The sequence below is a fragment of the Symphalangus syndactylus genome, chromosome 5 (assembly GCF_028878055.3).
Source record: "Symphalangus syndactylus isolate Jambi chromosome 5, NHGRI_mSymSyn1-v2.1_pri, whole genome shotgun sequence".
Classification (NCBI taxonomy): domain Eukaryota; kingdom Metazoa; phylum Chordata; class Mammalia; order Primates; family Hylobatidae; genus Symphalangus; species Symphalangus syndactylus.
The window spans coordinates 91,856,412-91,884,356 of NC_072427.2; the positions used below are offsets into that span (position 1 = coordinate 91,856,412).

The 27,945-nt window shown below is 44.5% G+C and overlaps 1 protein-coding gene across 6 annotated transcripts in view; it reads left to right on the forward strand.

Moving 5' to 3' along the window:
• Positions 1-27,945, forward strand: part of ERG (ETS transcription factor ERG) — a 271,808-nt gene that overhangs the window by 187,506 nt on the left and 56,357 nt on the right. For all 6 annotated transcript variants that reach the window (XM_063640599.1, XM_063640600.1, XM_055279702.2 and 3 more), the window contains one exon: positions 19,729-19,946. In XM_063640599.1, the coding sequence (XP_063496669.1) occupies positions 19,729-19,946 (218 nt within the window). The remainder of the gene's footprint in view (positions 1-19,728; positions 19,947-27,945) is intronic.

The window sequence follows — 27,945 nt, forward strand, 5'->3', positions numbered from 1 at the left end:
AAACACTGGCCTTTCAGTATCTCCGTAGTCTTGCCTTTTCTAGAATGTCATATAATGGGAATCATATAGTATGTAGTCTTTTCAGGTCGGCTTTTCTCTTGGGATGCTTAATTTTTCAAAAAGTCTCTGTGCCCATCCCTTTTCATGGGGAACTTGACTGGCACATTTAAAGTACAATTCAACTAACAAAAACCTACTTACATAGAACACTTCAGAAACACACTTACAGACAGCAGGGTACACTTGTAACATCCCACAGGCAAAAACAGGACAAATTATTTGGAGTCTAGCCTCTTATAGAGGAAGAATCCATGTTGCACTGGGGCTTGCATGCCTTGGAGGTAGAGAAGATCATTCCTAGGACTAGGGAGCAAATTGAGATTTTAAAACATGAACCCAGAACCAACTCAAATGCTCATCAACAATAGACTGGATAAAGAAAATGTGGCACATATACACCACGGAATACTATGCAGCCATAAAAAAGGATGAGTTCATGTCCTTTGCAGGGACATGGATGTTGCTGGAAACCATCATTCTCAGCAAACTAACACAGGAACAGAAAACCAAACACCACATGTTCTCACTTATAAGTGGGAGTTGATCAATGAGAACACATGGACACAGGGAGGGGAACATCACACACCAGGGCCTGTCAGGGGGTGGGAGGGGAGGGGAGGGAGAGCATTAGGAGAAATACCTAATGTAGATGATGGGTTGGTGGGTGCAGCAAACTACCATGGCACGTGTATAACTGTGTAACAAACCTGCATGTTCTACACATATACCCCAGAACTTAAAGTATATAAAAAATAGCGTTATCTAAAAATGAACACATCCTGTAGAATAAAGGCAACTTTGAAGAATTCGTCGATATGATAGGTTAGCAGTTGGAATTTAGACAATAAAATAAATGCAGTTAATTATGAATTGTATTAATGAAATGAAATTGCTTTCTACAGTGTCTCTGATGTTTTAGGACTTCTTGTCCACAAATAGTTTGAAGCACTGCTGTTACTCTCTGGGTACTCGGCAGAAAAGCCTTTGGGACTGTGGATGGATGTGTGAGGCTCTTATTTCTGGGCTTTGGCAGTAAGAAATATGGTCTATTCCCCAGGAAAAACACGGAAACCAGAAGACATGGTAATTCAGGGTTCAACCACAAGAAAACAAAAAGTTCAGTTACACATTACACTTTTCTAAGATAGAATCAATAGTAACATATTAACAAATAGTTGTTTAATATTTAATTTGGTTTCCCAAGGGAATTCTTAATAAATTCTGAATTATTTAATAAAAAAAAAAAAAACATGAACCCTTCCCCAACGGCCATCCTAGTGTTCGGAGTTTTTACCATTTCTGAATCACTACCTTGGAATCGATGGAGAAAATTCTGCTTTGATGCACTCTTGCTGCTTAGAGGACAGGACTTCTTAACCCATGACCCCAGTAGCATCATAGATAAAAAGGGTGTGTGAAAAAGGAGTGAGAGGATACGGGAAATGGGAATACAAAGCCTGGATTACGTGCAGACTGAAAGTCAAACTCTGGACGGGGCATCCCAGGCCTGTGGAAACCAGAACCAGGCTATGGATCCAGTCCGAATTTCCTCAGCTTCAGCTTACCCCCAGCCAGCACACACACCCTGGGCCCTCCCCAGCTTGCAAGGGGTGGCCCCACTTCTATGCTTTTCCTCGCAGTTTCTCCATCTGGAAATGCTCCCCACCATTTTGATTTACCCAGTACACCCCATTCTTCAAGGCTCAGGCCAGTGCACATCAATTCCTTCAATCCCTCCTTCCTTCTTCTGTCATCCAGTCAACACACTTAGCATGACACTTGGCACCTCCATACTAGGAGCTCATGCAACAAATACACACTGCATGTGCATGATATGTGGACACTTACAGGCTCTGAAAAAAAAAAGGGAAAAAAGTCTCTGCCCTCATGGAGCCAGTACTCCCCCAGCCCTGATGAGTCTCCTTTTTCTTTCTCCCAGTGTATTTCCTCCCCTCGTTAGAGTAGTTCCTAGAGTCAACCACGTGCAGAATGAGCCTTCACCACTATCAGGCTCCTGCTCTGCACGTGATGGATGCCCAGCCACTTGCTCTTAGTATCAAATGCCTTCGAGACTCTGTTTTATAATAAAATGAGACACCCAAGCACAGACCCCAGCAAGCAGGTAAACAGGGAGGACCTTTCAGTGTCCAACTATGGGATACGTATTTAAAAATTAAAATAATCTGGTTATGTTTAAAACGAGTGGCCCTTAACATTAATTGGGGAGTGCCACTTGCCAATCCAGACATGCACCAGGTGTACCAAGATGGACACACTGGGATATAGGCAGGGAGTCTGTGCCCGGGCTCTGCAGTCCCTCAGCCCCGGGGATCAGTGTCTCAAGCTGCCTCTGATCCAGAAAAGCACAGTTAGCTTGGCAACAGGTTGGTGGTATGCAGTTGCTGCCCATTTCCTGGTCCCCTTTACAGGCCTGCCCCCTTATTTTGCCATAAGACAGGCCACTTGCAAGAAGATTCATCTAGAAGCAGATATGTGCTCTGTAGCTGATGGGTGGGGGTTGTGATGGGCAGCCTGCTTCTTTAGTAGACTGTGTGCAGTGTTAGAGAGCCCTGGGGCAGCACTCATCAGTTAGGAGGCATAAAAATGCCAACCCCCGACTCTCAGTTTTTTAAGTTGCATAAATTCCAAATTTAATATATCACCATGTGCAGTCTTGGAAGGCTCAATATTGGCTTTAAAAAATTATTTTCCTAAGGACTCTGTGTTGTCAACTTGAGGAAATGGCTAACAAGCTTCCTTTTCTATGACATTTAGCTACTAAAAATATGTTCTTCATAAAGTGTCTTATTACTATCAGACTGTGGGTTACTTCAGTAAGTACAGACTGTGTCCTAGCCACGCTTAAATCTTCAACAGCAGTGATTCTCAATCTTTTGGTCTCAGGACCCCTTTACATTCTTAAAATTGGTTGAGGATTCTAAAAAAAAAAAAATTGTTTATATGTATTATCTCTATTGGTAGAAATAAAAACAGAAATTTTGAAACATTTACTTATAAATTCATTTAAAAATAACAATAATAAGGCCAGGTGCAGTGGCTCATGCCTGTAATCCCAGCACTTTGGGAGGCCGAAGCAGGCGGATCACCTGAGGTCAGGAGTTCAAGACTGGCCTGGCCAATATCGTGAAACCCCGTCTCTACTAAAAATACAAAAAAATTAGCCAGGCGTGGTGGTGGGCACCTGTAGTCCCAGCTACTCGGGAGGCTGAGGCAGGAGAATGGCGTGAACCCAGGAGGCAGAGCTTGCAGTGAGCCGAGATCGCGCCACTGCACTCCAGCCTGGGCGAGAGAGCAAGACTCCATCTCAAAAAAAAAAAAAAAAAAAAAAAATTAGCCAGGCATGGTGGGATGCGCCTGTAATCCCAGCTACTCAGGAGGCTGAGGCAGGAGAATCACTTGAACCCAGAAGGCGGAGGTTGCAGTGAGCCAAGATCGCACCATTGCATTCTAGCCTGGACGACAAGAGTGAAACTCCATCTCAAAAAATAAAAATAAATAAACTCATTGCATGTTAACACAAATGAGATATTTTTATGAAAAGTAACTCTATTTTCCAAAAAAATGTTAATGAGAAGTGGCATTGTTTTGCATTTTTTGCAATCTCTTTAATGTCTGGGCTAATCAGAGGCAGCTGGATTCTCAGATCTGCCCCTAGAGGGGTTTGGGGACCCCAGGGGGTTCCTGGACCACACTTTGAGAATGACTGACCTACACAGCTTAGGAGAGTCACTGACCTACAGAGCATAGTGTGGTACCTGACACAGTGCTAGGCAGGGAGATGCAGCAGTGAAGAAAAGGGACACATTTCTCTGCCTTCCCAGAGGATGGTATGGGCTGAATAGTGTTCCCCAAGTTATGCTGAAGTCCTAACCCCCACGACCTCAGACTGAGACCTTATTTGGAGGTAGGGCCTTTACAGAGGTAATCCAATTAAAATGAGGCCCTTAGGGGCCTGACGTCCTTGTAAAAAGAGGTAATTTGGACTCAGAAACAGGCATGCATAGAGGGAGGATGATATGAAGAAACAGGGAGAAGATGACCATCCACAAGCTAAGGAGGGCGTCCTCAGGAGGAATCAACCCTGCTACTACTTTGCTCTCTGACTTCCAGCCTCCAGAACCATGAGAGAATAAATGTCTGTTGCTTGAGCCCTCAGTCTGTGGTACATTGTCTTGGCAACCCTAGCAAATGAATACACAGACTATGTATCGAATATTGAAATTGGGTTTTAAGGCAGCAATAAGGCCCATGCTGCTGCCTTGAAGAAAATTCAGCCACAAAAGAGGATCCACTGCTTATTAATATGGGGACACGTTCTACCAGATAGAGCTCTGGGAATCCAGGTTCTCCATAGGCAAGCACAGCAGTGAACAGTTTTTCCAAACACCTGCTTCCTAACTAGAAAGGAAGTGACACCCTTGTCTGCCATTTGCCATCCAGAGTTCGTTAAAACCTACAGCCTCACACCCATCACTGGTCCACAGGTAAACAGAGATTTCAGGGCAGGGGAATACTTTGGTGCCATTATTCCTTTCAGTTGCCACAAGTCAGTTTCCCTAAAGGCTGCCCTATTAGAGGGTGGGTGGGCGGCAGCCTCAATGAGGTATTTCCTGTGTGAGTCAAAGCCTTTTAAAATGGCCATGACCCCTTACAGACTCTGAATGACAAGCACAGATTCTCAGTTCCCAGAGTTTCTGCATGTGATGATGAATGGAAGTTCTCGTTGCATGTGGGACAAAGGATGGCTGTAACATTTTATTAGGTGTGGCTTTTGGTGTACACATGGCATATGCAATATATGCATTCTGATCACATTTAGTTTTGAAAATAATAAAACTTTAAAGATAGAAAGAATTTTCTTTGCAGAACCCTTATGAGATGGAAAATATTAGTGCAACACAGAAGAAGACAATTCCCGGGCTTTTAGCCAAGACGGCTAGAGAGACTCCACTTCTCTCTGAGTCAACACCCAGGTTCCTGCCATGGCCTGCAAGGCTCTCCACCCCCAGCCTTTCCTGGTTCACCTCCTGGTTCTTTCTCTCGCTCCTTTCCAGTAACCCCTCCTCCCTGCTGTTCTTGGTCCCATTGTTCCTCGTGCAGCCCCCGCAGTCCACTCTGCCCTTGTTCTAGCTGTTGCCAAGGCTGGAAGGCCTATTCTTCATGAATGCATGGGGGCTCACACCCTCCCCTCCTTTGCGTTTTCTCAGGACCACCCTGACCACTCTAAATGAAAAGCAGCAGCTCACCTCTCTTTTCCTGAGTCTCTAGTTCTGCCTTCTGTTTCTTCACACTTATCACCGCCTTCTAACTCTTGAGATCAGGCTTGAAAAGCAAGGTTATAAATTTACCCTATCAATTACTGGTTGATTAATTGATTTTCAAAAATTATCTATGGCTTGTAGTGCTAGAATACAAGCCTTATGCAGATAGGTGTCTTTGTGGTTTGGGGTCATGGATGTAATCTAGAAGCAGCTAGACAAGTTTCTAGAGTAGAAAAGGTGTTCAGTACATATTTGTTGAACTTATGAGTAAGAGAATATTCTTATTCCTGGAAGATATGTGTGATTCTAGTAGAGACTAGAAATGGCCTTTCTCTGAGGCAAACTTCTAAATCCTCTGAATAAAGGTATCTGTAGCCCATCTGACTCAGTCCCACACCCCTGGGCTGTAGAATAACCAGTTTAGGCGGTGATTAAAATGGCTACATAGGTACAGAAATGTTAACTTCAGGTTGTCAGTGTAGCAGAAGCAAAGATGTTTGCCATGTTGTCTGCGAAGATGTGCTACAAAATCGTCCCCCAAAGTAAATTGTAATGGCAGCCATGCCCTCGGATTGTTCTGGAGGATATAAACAGGGAATCAGGCACTGCCTTCAAAACTGTTACATAATAAATCTTACATTGGAAAACTGTCTTAGACCTGTTTAGAAATCTTGCATTCTCTGTCTTAGAACTTTCCCTCTTGAGCTGATTATTATCATCCAGTAATTACACTTAATGTGGCCTTGGGAAATAAATTGGATAAAACTTATCAAGTTACTAAGCATGCACCTGCCATCCCTCCAAGGCAGTTTCACCATTGAAATTAAATGCACTGTGCTTCCTGGCAGCGCTGAGGCATTGGAATGGCTCCTGAGTGATGGCTTGGAAGAAATGATAGCCTAGTTGAGAAGTGGCCCAGGAGAGTGCACAGAGGAAAACTGACATTTAGAGAATGAGGAGAGAAAAAGGAGGGCATACAGAGATGGGGGATGGAATCGTCAACCAAATAGGAGGAGCAACAGGAACATGGAAGCCAAAGAAAAGAGGGTTAAAAAGGGGGAGAGTGGCCAACAGTATGAACTGCTCTTGAGTAGGTAACAAAGAGACCAGCTGGGAGTGTACGTTTGAGGGAACCCCAAAAAGCTCCCTCCTAATCATGGCAGGACAGTGTCAGAACCAGACGGCAAGGTTGGAGAAGACAGCAGGAGATGAGAATCTGTTAAAGAGCTGTAGAATATTTAAGTAAGTAAGTATGGCCAATTTTTGGTTCCTTGCATCACCAGCTACCACCCCCACCTTCGGACACCCAGATCAACACACTACACTTGTTTGAAAGCAGAGTATGAAGGTTAGAGACACTGACGTGAGTGAAACTAGACTGAACATTTGTGAGATCCTGGATAAATAAATATTGGATATTTTTGTTGGATAAATATTGCTTGGATAAATATTGCGAAAGTGCATTGTGATTGCAGAAATACCGAATCGGCGTCAGATTCATTAATAAAAATTCTGCCTCACATCTCACATGTCAAGGCCCATGGGAGCCTGACTGGCCACTACTTGGTGCATTCTTTTTTTTTTTTTTTTTTGAGCCAGAGTCTCACTCTGTCACCCAGGCTGGAGTGCAGTGGTGCAACCTCAGCTTACTGCAACCTCCACCTCCCCGGTTCAAGCTATTCTCCAGTCTTGGCCTACCGAGTAGCTGGGATTATAGGCGCCTGCCACCACACCTGGCTAATATTTGTATTTTTAGTAGAGACAGAGTTTCACCATGTTGGCCAGGCTGGTCTCGAACTCCTCACCTTGTGATCCACCTGTCTTGTCCTCCAAAAGTGCTGGGATTACAGGCGTGAGCCACCATGCCTGGCCGGTGTGTTGTTTTACAGGGGCCAGGGAGCTCAGTGCTCCAGTCGGCTGGTTTTCCAGTTCAGGAGCTTAAGGCTTCAGATTCAGCAGTGGCAGAAGTGGTTTCCTCACTTCCAGCTGCCCTGTTCTTTGCACTTTTTTTATTTGTTAAGTCGATCCAAAATGCATCTGTGTTCACAAATAAATAGCGACAAGTGCAAGTCTGCTAGAGTGGAAGAGAGCAAGTGCAAATTCTCTTTCCCTTGAGCTAAGTTGCTCTTTGAAGTAGGCATAGCCCCATGACACTCCCATAAGGCTCACTGTGCAGGTTGGATGAGTAGGCAACTTGGAAGGCCCCACCTGCTCTGCAAAGAGGTAGTCCTGCACAGCGTCTGGTGGTCAGATGTCTACTACTCACCTACCCGCCCCCCCACAGGTGGCTCTGTGCTGCTCAGAACCTGCACAGTGGTGCATAGCATTTCCCAGCTCTTGAAGCTTCCTTTTCTTCCCGGGAAAGAAAGATGTGGACATCCATGACCTCACTTCCTCCACAAGGATGAATCTTAATAAGTAAAGAGGTCCAGTAAGGAGGCAGTCTAAAGACGGAGGTTTAGACTCTGTGTACACATCAAGATTTCAAGTCACTAGGCTGTTCTGCAGGCCTTGATGGTTTGGGTATGAATGAATCTACAGACTTTTAAAGAGTATTTGTGACTTTTTTTTTTTTTTGAGACAGAGTCTTGCTCTTTTGCCCAGGCTAGAGTGCAGTGGCACGATCTTGGCTCACTGCAACCACTGCCTCCCAGGTTCAAGTGATTCTCCTACCTCAGCCTCCTGAGTAGCTGGGACTATAGGCATGTGCCACCACGCCCAGCTAATTTTTTGTATTTTTAGTAGAGATGGGGTTTCACCATGTTAGCCAGGATGTTCTCCATCTCTTGACCTTGTGATCTGCCCACCTCTGCCTCCCAAAGTGCTGGGATTACAGGTGTGAGCCACCCCGCCCAGCCTTGTGACTTTCAAAGTAGACATATTTATAGAGGGGCTCAAGCCAGATGGCAAAAGAGCCCTATTGGGTGTGATGTATGTATGTGTAGTTTCAAATTGTTGGAGGGATTGCTGTCCTGGTTCAAATGTATTAGGTTTTGAGGTCAGCACTCCCAGACTCATAAAAATCAAGTCTCACTGGCAACCAGCTTGTTGATGTATGAAAAGTGTTACCAGGACGGGGTCTACCCAGTGTCCATCTATGTCATAGGAAAAGCATGAGCTCAGCCTATAGCATTAGCAAAGGGCTCTGATGCCCTGGCTGCTTAGTCCCCTTTCCATGCAGCAACCAGGATGTATTTATGTGCTGGAAAAATCTTCTGAAAAGCACAGGCTTAGCCTCCCAGCCCCAGGGAGTAAGACATCATCACTTACCAAGCTGAAGAAAGATCTTGGCAGGGATTGGACCCTCACAGTGGGTGAAGACTAACTCTTTCTACGCAAGTCAGCATCTAAGAAAAAGAAAACGTCTGTGTTCGTGTCTGCCTTATACAGTGTGTGGCCCATGCCAACAATTATCTGGGGATGGGGACAGAAAGCAAAAGAAGGAGACCCCTGGACCATCATGTGAATAGTGGAGACTTATTCATGTGCTCCTCTCTCTGCCAGAACCCCAGTTTCTACAAGACTTTCTGTTGGTATTCCCATGTTGCCATGTGTTTTTTATTTTTTAATTTTTTTATTTTTTATTATTATTGAAGTGCTTTATGTGTAGAACAGATGCCATATTCCCATGCAACAGAGTAGATCCTTTCCATACTTAAAAACATAACACTAGCTCTCAGGGTGCCGACTAGCTTCTTACCATTAGCAGAGAAGGAGATCTCTACAAGATTGAGGAAAATTAAAGTCTGGGGGCAGCAGGGAAAGACCGTGCAGTTAGCATCTAACCTGGATGCATAGGAACTTTTTAGCAACTCCATACACGATAGATTTCTACCTTATCTGCATGTCTGCTCAGAGATGGAGGAGGTAGAGACTGCAGGCTGGCCATGGCTGAAAGAGGATGTTACTAGTTAAACAAAATTGATTTCATTTTGGTGCAAAATGGAGCCTTAGAAAACATCAGTAGACCAGACCCTCGTTTTAGATGAGGAGCTTGAAGACTTGGGACATGAGGGGCACTGAGTGGTGGAACCCCATGGGCAGCTGGATCTCGAGCCAGTGACCCTGTGCTCTTGCGGCTCCTTCTTAAAGTGCCCATCCTGCATCCCGGCACGTGCATGTTGAACCCGGTGTGACACACCTGTCTGGGGTAGGGGGGACTGTACCAATTATTTAAAAAATTAAGGCTGTTTTGACACCCCCACCCCCTCACCCCTGTCTTATGGGAAATTTTGAATTGAATGTTTGAAGGCTTGAGAGTGACACCTGATGAAAATTAGCTGAAAGCAGAGACAGAGTTGTGGGTGGAGGCCAGGACATCTGCTGCCCCTATCTTTCGTTTGCCAGAGTTTTCCATCGTGCCAGAATTTTCTCATGAATAAAATTCCTGGAATTTTATCGAAAACAATGAATCCATGTGTCAGAGATTCACAGATGAGACACATTCCAGATGTGTAGCACGCTATATTTTTAGCCTTTGTGTGTTTTGAAAGGGCCAAGCATAAAACTGCCGATTTTTCACGGAGCTCCTTCTGAAGAGGAGAGAGGTGGTGCACCATCCCTCCCCTGGTGTTCAGAGAAGGACCGTGCCAATAGAAAAAAAGTGCAAGCAACTCTGCTACTCCTTGAGCTCGGCCTTTGTGTTTCTCAAGCCTTGAATCACCCGAGTTTCAACCTGGGCTTGTAAGTTTCAAAAATCACCAGGACAGAATGACGGTGTGAACTTCTTAGCCAGACTGCCATAGAAACACTTCCTCATAGAAGTTTATGAAAAATTCAACAATTTTTAGGGAAAGTTAACATAACAAGCATTATGGATTCCACATCCTGGAAGAAAAGGCTTTTCTTCAGAAGTTTGAGGGCTGTCAACTGTGTCTTGTGCTATTCTAGGTAAAAAAAAAAAAAGAAAGAAAGAAAGAAAAAGGACATTATAAGACCATGGTATATTTATTCATTTATTGTCTTGTTATGTAGAGAATACCAACAGCACGCTGGGGAGTGTACCAGGATTCATTCCTTCCTGCACAAAGCTTTGATTTAATTAATATTAAACAAACTAATGGAGAATTTGAATTGAAAACCCACAAAAGAACTGGACCAGGGACCAAAAAGGCTAAATCAAAGTGACAGATGTGCTCTTGAAATAAAAGATGCTAGATCTCCCTTCCCCTCTGTTAGGTAGATACACGGTTTGAAAATCCAGTACTTACAAAAAATAAGTGATAATTTGCACACGAGAGACTGTGATTTTCCTTGCATCTGGCTTGTTAGAATAATATGACTAGAATGGATAATTCTGATGGTTCACATGTGGAGGTTTGGAGTCAGTCACATCACCCTTCTATCATATGATAATTTAAATACAATGTTAAGATTTCTGAAACCTGTTACACACACTAGCTTATTTGGCCCATTTAACTTTTCCTGGGAGAGAGCTGCTTGGCAGCTGGTTGCCATCAGCACCACCTTTATAGTTGAAGAAATTGAGAGTCAAAAAAGGATAATGCAGCACTTGTTGAAGTGAGCAGGCACCCAGCTCACCTGGGGAAGTTGTTACAAAGCAGATTCTGACTCAGCAGGGCTGGAGACTCAGAATCTGCATTTCTGGCAAGCTCTCAGCTCACACCTGGAGCAGGGAAGGGTTAAAGGATTTACCCAGGTGATTCCCAGAGCAAGGGCAGAGCCCAGCTTGAAACTCACATCTTCCATCTTTAGATCCCTATCCCCGGCTCCTGTGCTCTACCAGATGGCCTCCTACCCATTGGTGCAGCTTCATGTTCATCCTCCACTGAGTGATAAAAAAAAAAAGGAAAGAAAAAGTTCTTTTTATCTCAAATGAATTACTTAAAACTAGATAAAAAATAAGGAAAAGGGTTTTGATGAACATTCGTGAGTAACGTGTGACAGTGATTAGAGAAACAAAAACAAGTATTGAGTGTCAAGAGTAGAAACAGCCCTCTTAGAGGGATCTAAAGGAATAGTGAGTGCATTTTTTGCACCCATTCCAATGTAAAACATACAAACAGGAGGTTTCCACAGATGTTTTTATACTTTTTTCTCATCTCCAAAGAAGGAAAGAAGCCTACTGGGAAGAAAAAGTGATTCTTCTTCTTCTTTTTTTTTTTTTTTTTTTGATGAAGTTTTTCTCTTGTTGCCCAGGCTGGAGTGCCATGGCGTGATCTCAGCTCACTGCAGCCTCCCCCTCCCGGGTTCAAGCGATTCTCTTGCCTCAGCCTCCTGAGTAGCTGAGATTGCAGGTGCACACCACCACACCCAGCTAACTTTTTGTATTTTTAGTAGAGACAGGCTTTCATCATGTTGGCCAGCCTGCTCTCCAACTCCTGACCTCAGGTGATCCACCCGCCTCGGCCTGCCAAAATGCTGGGATTACTGGAGTGAGCCACTGCACCCAGCCAAAAACGCGATTCTTTAAAGAAGAAAATAAGAAGCTATTAACATCACAGGCACGTTGTTTCTTAAACAGTTAAATGACATTTGCCAGGGCAAAGAGTCCCAGTTCATTGTCCTTTCAAATGCATTCGAGGTTTATTCTGCATGGCACTGAGAAAACAAAGAGTTGTTTTAAAATGATGTTGGTTGAAATTCTGTATCTCCCAAGGCTCATTTAAATCTAGTTTTCATTATGTGGACATAGCTATTCTTTCCTTAACATTTTTCTACCGTGCTCCAATCTTTCACGATATTTCTAGAGTTTCTGCTTTCCAGATTGAATGCTCCCTCCTTCTTTTGCAAACGTTCATTTTCCAGTAAGTCTTATTTTGTTCATAGGTTGCTTAGCTATAGAAGTCCCTATTTAAGCCTATGTGGATTGAAGGAGAAACTCTGCAGTAATGCGTTCTTTGGTAGGATGACTGCAGACATGTTGCCGATGGCAATTATTTTCCAAACTCCCTGGAACTGCTGGCCATTGGCTACAAAATCCATTCATCTCACAAAAACATGTCTCTTCATTTGGATGTAATAGAAATTTGTGGATCCCATTTATAGCGTTATGATGGGGCTCTAATATCACCTGATGACTTAGTTCTAGGGCTAATATGAACACCAACAAGCATTTGAGGTTAAGAAATTATCTTATTTCTAGGAGCAGACATACAGAGGAGCCAGCCCTGAAAATGCTTATATTTTAATAAAGGCAAGGCCAGGGGAGAAGTATGTGGGCAAAGAGAATTGCTGGCACCAGCCAGGCCTTCTTAGAGCCATGAGAAACTCTGTGAGTCCAGAGCAGGGAAAATCGGCTGAAGGACATGGAGGGGATGGATCCCCAGCTAAGTCTGTTCTGAAGGGATGTGCTGAGCATAGGGGAAAGCACCTTCTAGGATGAGAGAGGAAGGAGCAGAGGTGAAATGGGAAGAAGCCAGATTCTCTGTATCTTTTAGGTAACATTTGCCCTAGTGGATATGATTAAAGATAAAGAATGTCTGAAAGTCCTCTAAAGTGTTCTATTAATAAAGATACTAAGGATAAAGATTTTCATCTCTCCTTATTATCTTAGTATGTATTTAGTAATATGTATACATATGTATGATATTTTTGTATATACATTATGTATTGTATATCTGCATGTATTTGTATAGGTATCTATTTGCATATATGCATACACTTATATATGTATTTGTGTATATGCATGTACGTATCTGTATATATGTGTGTGTATGTATATATGTATTTGTGTATGTATGTATTTGCATGCACGCACACATGTATATGTGTACATATGTAAGCATGTGTATGTGTTTGTATATATGTATGTGCAAATGTATCTGGACACTAGTTCTGGGTCTCATTTCTTAGCACTGGACTAGTGTTGTGAGTGGTGAAATTATTTGACACTGAAGTGATACCATATTGGAGAAATACTCTCTTTAGATGGACTTCATCTGCCTACATACATTTTTCCTTTGAGGTTAATCCAATATTTTTTTTTATATTTTTGAAGGACTAAAATCGCAATGTGTTAAATTAGAAAAACGTGAACACAAAGCTAGATGCTGCATTTAATATACAATGTTAATGCTTCCTTCTCCGAAGAATTAAGAAAAAAAGAAAATCGTATCAAGAAGGGGCAAAAATGATCATACCCAGCTTGGTGAAGCTTCTTTCACTTACCACGGTTCGCTTTTTTGTGTGTTGTAAATAAAAGACTCACTGGTCAGATGAAGATTCTTGTTTAATGAGATACTGGTGGCATCAGAATTGCAAAAGTGCACATGTGTAGAATAAAAACTCCTGAAGGACTGGCATATCTTTGTCGGGCTTATGGTGGGACAGCAGAGCTTTCTCTAAGTGCATTGTCTATTTTGTTTGTGTTGTTTTTTCCTCCTCCAAATACAGTTAGATACTAGACCTTTTAGAAGCATCTACTGCATGTGTGCTACCTTAAAGAGAAACTATAAACAATAGAGCCTGCGACAGCCTAATAGATAGATTTCCAATATCCTTAGGTCTGCAGACATCCATTAAAGGCCACCAAAGTGGCATAGGCTCCAGCATATTTATAAATGGTACTCCTACCTGTCCTAGTTTTCCTGCATAGTACTCGTTAAGAGAAGGCAGGCATCCACCTGCAGTGAACACATCCCAACACCTGGCCATGTCTTTGTGTCTGAATAATCTGATAAAGAAAAGAACAGGGTTGTTGATTTAAGCCATTGCAAAAGAAATGATTCACTGCATGCAGGGCCCATTGCTACACATCCCCTAGGCTCATAGAAGAGCATGGTATACCTAGAGAAGTCTTTACTGGTTCCCAACACTCTCCGTTTACCATCCAGATCCTTTATTCCATCCCAGATCCAGGGATTCTGGACACTGATCCCTTCATCCTTCTTCTGTCTCTTCCCTCTACCAGCCTCTCTCTCTCTGTCTCTCTCTAGGTGATTCCATCTCTCATGGCAAGAGCAGGCATCAAAACACTCCACCGTGTGACTTTTCTTAATCCAACTTCTTCCTTCCAGTAACACCCAGGTAGTGGCCAATGTACAGCCCTGGGGAATGATTCCATTCAGAGACACAAACCCTGTTTCTACCTCATCCTCACTGTTGATGTTACTTCTCTAATAGCACTTTCTGATGGGTGGGCAAGAATCACAGCTGACCTTATAGGACAATTGTAAGGATTAAATGATCATTTTTCATAAAATGTAAGATGTCATTGGATATAAAATGTCCCATTATTTTATCTGCCATCAGAGAAGAAGAAATGGTGCCTCATACCTAGGATAGGCCATTCATTTTCATATTTCAGAGCTGATAAAATGTGAAAAGTGGTGTATCTTATAATCAACAAAATAGAATTTAAGGGGATATTTCATGCAAAGTGCTTAACAAGGTAACCTGGTTTATTTGGTGGATGATCTATTTATGAAAGTGGTTAAAAGATACCATATACATGGCAGTATAGGGAGTTAAGTGATGTACCAAATTCTGCGTGGTTATAGGTGAGAGAAATTTAAGGAAGGGTTTTTTAGGATTGTAATGGGATTAAAACTGACAGAAAAAGTAGGCTATTGATTTAAGATGATGTTGGCTTCCTACATGAATGATCTCCACACTGTATTGTGATAGCAGCAAGGACTTCTTTAAGATTTTTTATTTTTTATTTTATTTTATTTTTTTGAGATGGAGCCTCACTCTGTCACCCTGGCTGGAGTGCAGTGGCATGATCTTGGCTCACTGCAACCTCCACTTCCCGGGTTCAAGCAATTCTCCTGCCTCACCCTCCTGAGTAGCTGGGACTACAGGCGCCCACCACCACGCCTGGCTATTTTTTTTTTCTTTTTTCTTTTTGTATTTTTGTGTGGTCTTGTGTGACCCACCCACCTTGGCCTCTCAAAGTGCTTGGTTTACAGGGGTGAGCCACCATGCCCGAACCAAGATTTTTTTAAGCAAGATCATGATCATAAAATTCTTGTTCCATTTAGTTGTTCCATTTGTTTTTCATAATTATCAAATAATTATGGCATATAAGACTTGAAAACATTGAAGATGGATTTGATATTCTAATTCTCTGGAGGTCTAGTTCTGGCCATCTTCCTTATTTTTGAAAACCATGAAACGACCATGGATGCCTTTGCTTTACTCCAGATGTGAAATTCAGCTGACCATTCTTAAAGATTTTCTCAGTTTCAACACTTTACCACTCCCAAATTTTCAAAAGAGTTTAAGTATGATGGATTCTCTGTATTAACAATGTAATCTTTTTATGAGCTATAAGGATCACAAATGAGAATCAATTTTGGGCCCTTATTTTCTAATACTTTGGTTGAGAAATATGCAACCAACATACTTTGCAAAGTATTCATCTGTTATAGAAGGGCGTCAGGATTCCTGAAATATGTTACTGAAAATGTCAGTATGCATTCAACTTTGTTAGTTTTCTTTTTTAGTGTTTTAATGTAAGTATTTTGGATCCTTTTTTGGACTCTAGTTACCTGAAAATAGATGCATATTTTAGAGTTATAATATGAAATATAACCTGGTGGGACCTCCCTTCATTTCTGGAACTGTTATCCCATGACCAAAATCCAAAGGAATGGTCCTCATATGTTATTGGTATATTCTGTATTGAAATGAAATAATCAACACTGTAGTACTAACACAGCAGTACCTTTTGTTTGGGGGTAATTTGCTTAGAATTATGTGTTTCTCATAAGTTATTTAAAAATGAGCTTGGTAGCCTGCCATTTGCCTGATGGGAATATCCCAACTTTCCTGGAGCTACAGAAAAAAAACACCCCACACATTGGCAAACACCAATCTAAAGTTCAGGTCTTTTTATAGTAACATAGAAGCAGGCATATGAAATTATTATGCCACATATCTGCCAGATTTTGACATTTAAAATATTCTCTGTTGTAAAGCTCTGAAGCAGATCCCAAGCCTTGTGGCTGGCCAGTCTCTACAATAACAATCTATACATGCTAACTAAGGCAGCTGCCTAAACCCGCCGGCAGGTAGGCAGGCAGGTAAGTAGGTAGGTGAGATATCCTAGCTATAAAGAGGAGGAGCCAGGCTGCAGGGAAGGAGAGACATGTCAGTCAAGGCCAGGAAGTCTCTCCCAGAGCTGGAGTTAAAGAACTCATGTGGTCCTGGTTAGCAGCCTGTGTTCAGCACTCTTTTTCTGGTTTTAATCCTACTGGGCTAGATCCGCTCTCCCCTTTGAAGTCACAGGGCTGCCAGGCAGGGAGGGTCCTATGCAGCAGCCTGTGTCCATTCAAGCTTTAACCAAAGGGATGATGAAACCTGCCAACAGCCAAGTCAAGTGGGAGGACAAAGATGTGGCAGGGCTGTGCCTTCTGAAGCTGGTTTGCTTCTGAAGAACAGCACTTAATTTTAGTGACCGCTCTTGTGGGAGTGGGTCTGTGAAAACCCCTCAGCTTCTTCTTACTCCCCAAATGTGTGTGTGAGAGAGATTTTCTTTATTCATTTGTTTCCTTTTCCTGAGCTGTACTTCATCCTAGGTGTTCAGCAGCCTTTGTTGAGTGAGAATCATTTTGGGGCATAGTTTGGGTTGCTCTTTCTTTTCAAAATGTGGACTGTATTTCACCCCTTTTGAAATGTTTATCCTGAAGCTTCCTTATTTTCAGAATTTTTCCCTTCTAATGAACAAAAGCAACCGAGGGGTTGCTTTCAAAATTCTGAATTATATTCCCTTTCTCATTTTTGTGCAATATTAACTGTGAGAAGAATTTTAAGATGCAAAAAAAGGAGGCGTGCCTCCCCTATCTCTAGCATTTCTAAGGGTTTTTTCCTTCCTAAATCGATCTCAATTAACTTTGATTTCTTTCTTTAGAAAACCATGTGCTGAAATAATGCTTTGCCAGATGTGAGAATGGATTCCTTCCCCTACAAACACACTTAAGCTTCATTTTAGTTCTAATATTTTGGTCTTTTTTTTATTATTCACACTTACACTACATTTCTGTGGCTATTGGCTTTGTTTGCAGAAGTATCTTACTTTATCTTGGAGAGATACTAATACTTTAAAGTTATTGCTTGTTTGTTGTTGCAGCCATTTGCTTTTTAGTTTGTAATTTTAAATTTAGCCTGTTTCTTATATATATAACGTGTTTTCGCCAGTTTCTGATATAAATCACACATTTGTTCATGTTTCTCATCATGGGTGAGCCAAAGCTAACATTACATAGTGTGTTATTCCCCTGTGAGTCTTGGTCGAGGCTCAGGCCCAGGAAGGAGAGAGGCGGCAGCCATCAGCTCTGTTTCCTGTTCTGAGCCTGTAAAACACACTACCCAGTGCCACCATGGGAAGGGAGTATCTGTTTTGCAAAAATGTTTTAAGAAGGTCTAATTTTTGTCTTAATTAGCATGACTACACGAAGTCTATGGTGCTGATTTTACTTTGAAACCCACGTCTATGTGTTTAGACTCCTTGTTTTGGCGACTCAATTGTGACTGGAAGAGAAAGCCATGAATTTCAGGTTCCCTAACATCTAGGACGCCGTTTCTGTACTGTCAACTTCTGTGTCACTGCCTCATATTATTTTTGATTGTTGATGAGTTTGATTTTGCTGTCTATTCAAGATGATTTTTTTCCCTTGTGCCTGATTCTGGTTCTCTGTCTGGCATAACTGACTCTTTGGTACATTTTGCATTACTGTTTGAACACCAGGGTTAGTCTTTCCCAGGGTGTCAGGGCTGTAATTCTACAGATTCTAATGGAGTCCAGGATGGGGGCTTTTGCTTTAGCACAGACACCTGACCACTACTTTGAGAGACAGAGGTTCGAGTTTGTTTTGATTCTTCCTCCTTGCTGATCCTCAGTGCAGTGTGTCTGGCAAAGAAGTTTGTGCACTTGGGAAACTAAGGAAAAAACTTGGTCCTGGGGCAGGTGGAGGATCGAGCGACAGCAGATGTGGGGTTGGGGGTGATTGTTTCCTAAAAATTCTGATCCTTCTGGGTGGGGAGGGAGCTCTCCATCTCAGAAGGGCTGCTTCTAGGGTGCAATTACTGATGGGAAGCACCCTTACTTATGTAAACGTCATCTCAAAGAAGGGGAAGAGGGTGCTAATTTAAACACATGTCCCAAATGAAAAAAATGTCACAAAGGGCATCATAGGGCTGTGGGGGCAAGGAGAAGGCAGATGGTAATACACAAGTCATTCCCGTCACTAGTCCCCTGGTTGATCATGGCCAGCTCATTCACGATTAGCTCTAGACCTTTCTGGGTCTCAGATTTCTCATTTGGAGATGAGAAGTTTGGACTGGAAGGGTCTGCACAGCCCACACTCCCCTGCTTCCCCTGCTCTGGCTCCAAAGTTCTTTTTTTTTTTTTTTTTTTTAATAAAAATGTGTGGCCCAACTAGCCTTTGCTTCTCACTAGTTGATGTTAATACTGAGGATGCCAAAGGACTGATATAAAAATGAGCATTCATATGGATTTTTTTCGTCTGTTATAAGAACCAAAATTGGCTTGTATCACAGCAGCTCTGTGTCGTTGCAGCACAAGGCATCATTTAAGTTGTTGAAATTTCCCAAACTTGCCGTTGCTCATTGGCTGTAGAATATAAACATAGCCATTGGCTAACCACTTGTTTGACTTAAAACCACGAAAAATGATTGAGCCAACAATGACAAATTGCTATTTCTTCTCACCAAATCATGCAAAAGAGCGAAGATATTCATCGAAAGTAAGGGGAGAAAAGAACTTGTCAGTGATCCACATATTTTAAACATCCTGGTGTTTGGAAGCATCTGGATACTTCACAGCTTTTTTTTTTTTTTTTGGTTCATTTATCATCCAGATGCTCACCGTCATGGAAGCACCACTCGAAACTCTACTTCAGCTAATAACTTAGAGTGGAAACGTTTGTATCTTTGGTTGTTTGCCCTTTGGTGCTCCATTGATCCCTCTGTCTTCCTCTAAGTCCCTCTTCTGCAAAATCCCCGGGAATGTGGCAATTTTGCCAGATGCTTAGGTGTTGGCCTTCAGATTTCTTTTTTTTAATCTTCATGACCGCTCTGTACCCTGTCTGCTTGAATTATAGATTGCATTTGTCAAATAGTGACACATGCAATTGGGTGTCTTCTAAGACCTTTGAAATTCAACTTCCTTAAGTTGAGATTAAAGTGGATATTCTGCTGCCCTGCCGCAGTCAAGCCTGGGATGCTTCGAGACCTGCATAAAAGTTTTTCTAGGCTGGCATTTCTAACTCTTACTGTCCGGAGGAAAGAAAAACAAGCTACCTTTTTCTTCTGAAAGGTAGAAATGGAGACCATAAAAACTATCTAAAATGTGGTCCCAGTTAGAAAACTGGGACCTTTCTAGGACTCTGAAATCAACAACTTTTTGAAACGTGACTGTCTGCTGGAGTGTCTTGAATTATGTGTTTCTTTGGGCATTCAGGAAGCCTTATCAGTTGTGAGCGAGGACCAGTCATTGTTTGAGTGTGCCTACGGAACGCCACACCTGGCTAAGACGGAGATGACCGCGTCCTCCTCCAGTGACTATGGACAGACTTCCAAGATGAGCCCACGCGTCCCTCAGCAGGATTGGCTGTCTCAACCCCCAGCCAGGGTCACCATCAAAATGGAATGTAACCCTAGCCAGGTGAATGGCTCAAGGTAAGGAGACTTCCACCCCTTTCTCTCCCCGACCTCCCATTTTCCTATCCTTTAGAAAGGCAAAGTGGAAGTCAGTCATGCTTCTCCAAAGATTGACTTAGAAAGCAAGGCCACTGTGCCTGTAGTCCCAGCTACTTGGGAGCCTGAGGCAGGAGAATCACTTGAATCCAGGAGGCTGAGGTTGCAGTGAGCCGGGATCATGCCACTGCACTCCGGCCTGGGTGACAGAGAAAGACTCTGGCTAACAAAAAAAAAAAAAAGAAGAAAGAAAGAAAGGCCATTGAATAGTGACATGGGGCAGCGCTGGGAAAATGTGTTCTCCAGTGGTTTGTGTAGAGGATGGAGTCTGTAAAATCAGTAGTATATTTACCAAGAACTGTCTTTGAAGATGTGTTCAATTCTATTTCCCAGGCACGAGGGCTCTGTGGGAGGGGAGCCTTGCCCACATATGGCAGAATTCATCTGAAGTTTGATTGCCTGGAAAATAATGCCGTCTTATGTTTTCACAAAGGGAGAGTGTCAGCTAGTGGCCGGGCGGTGCGGCGTATGTCCAAGCCATTTGAATTTCCTAGTGGATCTGCATTGTCTGCCCTCCACCCTCACCCCACCCTCTGATCCCTGCGGTCCTCTTCTCTTAATGCCTGCTGTTTGTTTTTTCTCCTCTTAGCTTACACGTAAAGCCCTCTCCGGTGTCTCCCATAATTATTAGCTTCCCTGAGTTTGTCATGAACATACGACTGTCACGTAAAATGTATTACCAAATGCAGAACTGTCCCTGGCCCTCAAAAAGCGTTGAATTATGTGTAGTTTTGAAAAGTAAAATTAATTTCAATTATGATCTAATACCCCATATATATTCAGGAAAAAGAATATCAAATCTTAGGATAAAGAACAGATTATTTCTTTGAAATGTTGTATAATCTACCATCCGGTCATAAGAACAGCTCACATTTTCGGATACTTTACTGTGTACAAGGCCCTTTTATATCCAATAGCCCCTCAGTCCTCCAAGCAGCCCCTCGTGGAGTATACTTGACCCCATTTGATGGGTGAAGAAACCTATGATCAGGCATTTCCAATCTGACCCCAAATCACCACTTAAATGGAATCAGAATTTGGATTTAAACCAGGAGGGTTTGACTGCACACCCTGAGCATTTTCCACTCTGTTGAAGCTGTAATGGGGCCTTTTTGTTACATATATGTTTTAATGCTAAAAAGGTTTATTATAAGTGTCATAGTTTATAAGTCTGGAAACGGTTGCGTCAATTCCTAGTGTGGTGTTAATGAAGGTGCCAAGTCACAGTGTCCTAGAGGGAATGTCAGCGGCAAGGCTGGACGTGCCAGATGGGGAGATGGGAGATGCCAGAACACTCCTCCACTCTGAGAAGTCAGTTCGCGTCTGTGCATCTAGCTTCTTGAAAGGGCACTGGCTCTGATGCTAAATATTGCCACCGCACTGGTCCTTTAAGTGGAACTCGAGCCAGGCCCGTCTTGAATCTCAAGAGATTCATTCCTGGAGTTACGGAAGGACCTGGGTAGAAAATGCAATGATGGGTCCAGGACATCAAAGTTGTGGGAAATTAATGATTACATGTAAATATTTTTTACCCACAAATCCTATACATTTGATACAATGTTTCTGTTGATCATTAACTGTATGTATTTCTGAAACACAGAAGAATGCAGGGTAATCATGTTCTAAAGAATGCAGCAGTGTTTATGCAGAAGATCAGTTGGTGGAACACAGCCTGGAAACACTGAATGGATTCTGTTTTGGGTGGGGTCATATGATCCCATATACGCCAGCATGCTCACGGTGGAGACACTAAGACCGGGACACATTTCTAAAGCTTTTCTTCTGCAGAGGCTAATTTCTACCTATGAGCAATTCACCTGCAGGGAGGAGGGGGATGTTGGAAAGCGGGGAGAGAGGAAGGAAACATCTCAGACAAAGGGGCACCGAGATGATTTCCCATGGACAACAGGCAGAGTGAGCCATGTCCTGGCCCTTGTTTGAGAGTCTGGCCTGGGGCCAGTCTGGATTCAGCAAGCATCCAAAGGGAGACTGAGTGAGGGGGTGAGAACAGTGCTCCAGAAATGAAAGTTTCTGTTGTTCTCACTATGTTACTCCCGAATTTAAAATAAAGTGAGCATTCTGGCCGGGTGCGGTGGCTCACGCCTGTAATCCCAGCACTTTGGGAGGCCGAGGCGGGTAAATCACGAGGTCAAGAGATCGAGACCATCCTGGCTAACATGGTGAAACCCTGTCTCTACTAAAAATACAAAAAACTAGCTGCGTGTGGTGGTGGGCACCTGTAGTCCCAGCTACTCGGGAGGCTGAGGCAGGAGAATGGCGTGAACCCGGGAGGCGGAGCTTGCAGTGAGCTGAGATCACTCCACTGCACTCCAGCCTGGGCGACAGAGAGAGACTCCATCTCAAAAAAATAAAAATAAAAAATAAAAAAATAAGCATTCTGTTTGTGGGAGAAGTGCGAACACTGTTTTCCTTAGTGTGAGCCTGTGATGCCCCTTGGTAGCTGATGTGTCCCCTCCCTCCTGGCCAGGCATGGGGCAGCTTTTCCAGCCTATGTTGTGACCCCAGGGGTGCAGGTTGGGAGTTTGGGGCAACCCTGAGCCCCAGGCAAGGGGCAACCCTGAGCCCCAGGCAAGGGGCTTCAGTCTATAAGAAAGAAAGACACCAGGGGCTTCAGTCCATAAGAGAGACACCAGGGCAGTTCCGCCTCAGGGCCCTCAGCGCAGCAGACTGGGGAAAGCTCTTGGGTGGTTATTCTGTCAGGCAAGTGAAAGGCTGGTGCTGCGCTGAGGGTCTCTTTCTGGGAAACGACATCTTTTTCAGGGGAACTGGACATTTTCTTTCTTTTTTATTTTTCTTTTAGATGGAGTTTTGCTCTTTTTTACCCAGGCTGGAGGGAAGTGGCATGATCTCAGCTCACTGCAACCTCCACCCCCCTGGGGTTCAAGCGACTCCCCTGCCTCAGCCTCTTGAGTAGCCGGGATTACAGATGTCCACCACCACGCCCGGCTAAATTTTGTATTTTTAGTAGAGACGGGGTTTCACCATGTTGGCCAGGCTGGTCTCTAACTCGATCCACCCACCTTGGCCTCTCAGATTGCTGGGATTACAGGTGTTAGCCACTGCGCCCGGCCTTGACATTTTCTTTCAAGGAAACAATGGGAACTTTAAGAGCTTCCTCTCTCAGGGCTCACAGAATCCTAACATTGCCCAGATCGCTCCCGTCATAAACTTTCAATGATGTTCCAGCTCTTAAAGCATTGGTGATGTGTTTCGGTGGGTGGATACTGAATGAAGACCATCATGTCATCCTCTTTATCCTCCGGGTCCTCCGGTGGATTCACAGCAATGTCGTTTTGGCAGGTGCTGTTCATGAAGAGAACAAGGTTGACCCCATCTGCCTTCAATCCAGGCCTACGTGCCTCCTTTGAGGAAAAGGGCAGCTGGGTTGTAATAGGCAGGAGAGGAACACTGGCTGCAGAGGCTGCCTCAGCTTTGAGGCATCTAGCAATGTACAGATGTCAACCAGTCACCAAGTGTCATCGTCCCCTATCCCCAAGGATGTTCCAGGGGGAGGGAGAGGAGTGGCTGACCCTAATCCCCTTTGTAGAAGAGAAAGATACAGAGCTCATGCCCGTCTCCCCCAGAGCTCATTGTGTCTCCTGGCATTGTGTCTGGGTGCTGGCCGGGTGTATCAGTTGGGATTCTCTAGAGAAATAGAACCTATAGGATATTTTTATATTTCAAGATATTTATGTGAAGGAATTGACTAATGCAATTGTGGGAGTGGGCAGGTCTGAGATCTGCAGGGGAGGCTGGCAGGCTGGAAACGAGGCAGGATTTCTGTGTTACAGTCTTGAGGCAGAATTTCTTCTTCTCTGGAAGCCGCAGGCTTTGTTCTTAAGGCCTTCAACTGATTAGATGAGGCGCACTCACGTGATCCAACATCATCTCCTTAAGTTCAACTGACTGGGCTGCCTGCGCAAAATGCCTTCCCAGTACCACCTCAGTTAGCATTTGATGAAGTCACTGGGTGCTACAGCCTGGCCAAGTTGACACAGGAAACTGGCCCCCACACCTGACTTCCAGGGATGCTGCACTGATCAGTGACTGGTGACCCACTGTACTTTTTAGATCTCCAAACCAGTGTGCTCTAGGGGGCCAGTTCACTGCTGCTGCTGGAGCTCAGCCTGACTGGACAGCGGGTGGTAAAGGGGGTGGCGTGTCTGGTCAGAGATTCACTAGGGGGCTGCTCAAGCTTAGTGATCTGGAAGTGTTGAAACGTAAGTGGTGAGTCAGTGTTCTGCTATTAAGAATCCAATGGGATTCTTGAAGGGGAATGGGGGAAAAGGAAGCTGAACGGTTATCAGTGGAGCTAAGACTCATCTCAGCCAGAGGTTGGAGGCAGCCCTGGGGCAGACAAAGAACTGCCTGGGATCCAATCCACAGGCTTTGCTGACTCACTGTGGGCTTTTTTTTTTTGAGACAGTTTTGCTCTTGTCACCCAGGCTGGAATGCAATGGCACGATCTCGGCTCACTGCAACCTCTGCCTCCCGAGTTCAAGTGATTCTCCTGCCTCAGCCTCCCGAGTGGTTAGTTTTCAGATTTTTAGCAGAGATGGGGCTTCACCATGTTGTCCAGGCTGGTCTCGAACTCCGTACCTCAGGTGATCCACCCGCCTCAGCCTCCCAAAGTGCTGGGATTACAAGCGTGAGCCACCATGCCCAGCCTCACTATGGGCTCTTTACGAATGTCAGGTGCAGCTCCATAAAAAGGAACATGGGCGTGATTCACTCTGCTTTATTTTGGACACCGTGAACCAGCACCGGGCTGTGTCAGCCCAGCTCGAGGGGCCAGGGCAGAGGTAGGGTTCATGGAGATGCAGATTCTGTCACAGAGGGGCTCACAGCAGAGATGCTGCAGAGCTGTGTGTGGCTGCCCGACTCTGGAGGAGCCCCGCCACGAGTGCAGCTCCTGAACGCTCCACTACCTGCACCTGCATCCTTCCAGACTCGGAAGCCCCAGGCCAGCTGTGCCAGGGAGTTAGCCCATCTCCTGGCCCCTGGCCCAATAGCTTCTTTTAATTGTCCCTCCTCTTAGCTTATGCATAATGGGCTTTCCTGTAGTGCACGTGCCACTTGAAGTCAAGTCCAAGGGGAAGTTACATAAGTCAAATATTACTCTTTGGCTAGAACTTGTGGGCTGTTACCTTTGTGGCCCCTGACTATCTTGCAGACACCTCCAAGGGAGAAGTGCACTCTCTGCAGCTTAGGTCTTTCCAGAACATGGCCCACCTCCTTCTGCATAGAATACCCAGCTTGGGAATAGTGCCCTCTGTCCATCCCTATCCATCCAGTACCCACGGAGAAAAAGGCCATGTGCTTTGAGAGGAAGGAAGGACTTAGTTCCCAACCGAATAGTGGAATTCTACAAAACCTCAGCCCTAACGTGCTTACAAGCTCCTGAAATGAAATACAAGTGGTGAAATGAGATCTGTTGCCATTATAATAGAGTTTCTGTAAAACATAATAAAAGAAAAACAGGAGAGAAAGGAACCACTGCTTGCAAGCCAACTGGGACATCCTTGTGGGTTTGGCTCGGCCACTGCCAGATCAAACGGCAGAATTCTTGCAGACACTAATCTAATTGCACGTTGTGTAGACACAGGACATCATTTTTCAGCTTCGGTGGTCCACAGCCACCCTCTCCCTTTCTTCACTCTAGCCTCATGCACCAGAAAGCCCCAAGTGTTCACACAATGGAGAACTGTCAGTGTGCAGCCAAACTAAAACCAGCTGTTTTCCTGTACCATCCACGCCAAGGGCTCGGCTGGGAGTATCGGCGCCTGCTCAGCCTCTCTTGAGCTCCCTACCCATGTCCTGAATTTGCTGTGAGGTCCCTAAAGCTCAAGTCATGATAGACTAGCAGGATAAGCCAAGAGGTAACACCTGCGCACTCATGGTCCACAAGCAAACTGTCTTCCCGTGAGCAGGCCGGCAGGTCTGTGCAGAGCAGGCTGTTTTTCCACTATCTGAGCATCCCCAGCTCAGGCCAGCCAGATCACAGGCAGCTTACACTAAGTGGCACCTTCCCCTTTCCACAGGCGACGGCGATTTCGTGAAGCCCACCTGGAGGCTCACTGCAGGTGGAACTCAGTGAATTTATGTGCCATGCTGTGAGTCCTCCCTCAGCCCAGTCTGCAGGCCACCTGGAGCCATTGCCATGTTTGATTCTGTTGAGTGAGGGTTCCCCTGGTGTGGTGGTTCTCAGCGTGGGCTCTGGGACCAGCAGCATCACCTCCACCTGGGAGCTTGTTTGAGACACGGCTCCTCAGGCCCTGCCCTAGAATCAGAAGAGACCTGGGTGGTGGCCTAGCACGCTGTGTTTGAAGGAGCCCTCTGTGGGATTCCGATGCCTGGTAGTCTGAGAACCACTGCTTTGTTGCGCGATCCAAGGAGATGAAAAATGAGAATGCCCAGCAGCTGGGTAAAGGTGACCACCCAGCGAATGATCTGGGAGAATCTACGTGGTGGCGGGGTTGTTCCCCAGAAGTCCTTGCCTGAGTTGAGAAATACCTCCTTCCCTCCCACCACATTGGCGCTTTGCCCTGCTGGGCCTGTGCAGCCAGAGACGGTGCTATCTGGGCCTTGCCTCTCTCTGGGATGGAGATTCATTGCATGCCATGAGTAACTCCAGCCTCAGGTCAGATAGCAAGATGCTTTATAGATGTTATTTAAAAAACATACCACTTGTAATGTGATGGAGATGAGAAAAAGTAGGGATTACCTGCTGGGTCCTTCTGGGCCTTAGACATACTGTTTATGCATGGAGTCATTCAGTCATTCAATGAGTATTTATTGAGCACCTACTATGTGCAGTCACTTTCCTAGGCTCTTGGGATAGAGTGATAAAATATACAAAAAAGTTTTGCCTCACTAAGTTCACTTTCTAGCAGTGAAAATGGTCATGACATCAGACCACTTATGAAAACACACAGCAGGTTAGATCGTGGTAAATGCTAAGGAGAGAAATAAAGGTGTGAAGCGGATGGCAGCTCTAAAGAAGGTGGCTGGAGAAGATCACAAAAAAAGTGATGTTTGTGTAAAGCCACAAAGGCAGTTGAGGGAGAAGGCCCGTGATTAAACAGCAGAAAATATTCCAAGAGGAGGGAATGCTAAATGCAAAGGCCCTGAGGTCAGTTTGAGGTGTTAGAGGACAACAAGGAGGCCATCGTGGCTGCTGTTTAGTGTCCAAGAAGAGTAATAGAGGATGAGTTTGGAGAGGCCGTGGGGCCATTGCCGGACTTTGACTTTCTCTTTCTGGTCAGTTCAGAAATCATTAAGGGACTTGAGGCAGAGGAGGGATATAGTGTTACTTAGATTTTGCAGGGACTTTCTGGCTCCTGTGTTGAAGTCTTCCTTTGAAAATGTTGGTGTGGGATGGGAGAAGTCTGCGTGGGAGTGGATGAGAGTGGTAGCAGGGGAGGGTGGGAGAGGCAATCGCATTCTGGGTATAGTTGGAAGGTGGAATTAACACGCTTTGCTGATGGGTTGGACGTATGGCATGAGGAAAAGAGGAAGCGAGGATGGGCCAAGGCTTGGGGAATGTACCCCAAACAAGGTATGGACAAAACATAACTAGGAATCCTCATGAGCATAGAGGCCCCTTTAAGGGCCCCTTTTAAGCATCACCCCAGACACTGGGGACAGGAACTTCCCTCTAATAAACACCAGGTAAAACAAGAGGCTCTTGCCTCCTTGTCTGAGCTCAGCAGATCTTAATTCATTAGCCCAGTGGTTCTCAGCCACTGTGATGTTGCCCCCAGAGGCATTTGCCAATGCTCATGTTTTTGCTGGTCACAGCTGGGAGGTGTTACTGGTATCTGGTGGGTAGAGGCCGGGGACATCATGCAGTACACAGGGCAGCATCCCTGCAGCCCCTACCCCAACCTGTCCAAAGAGT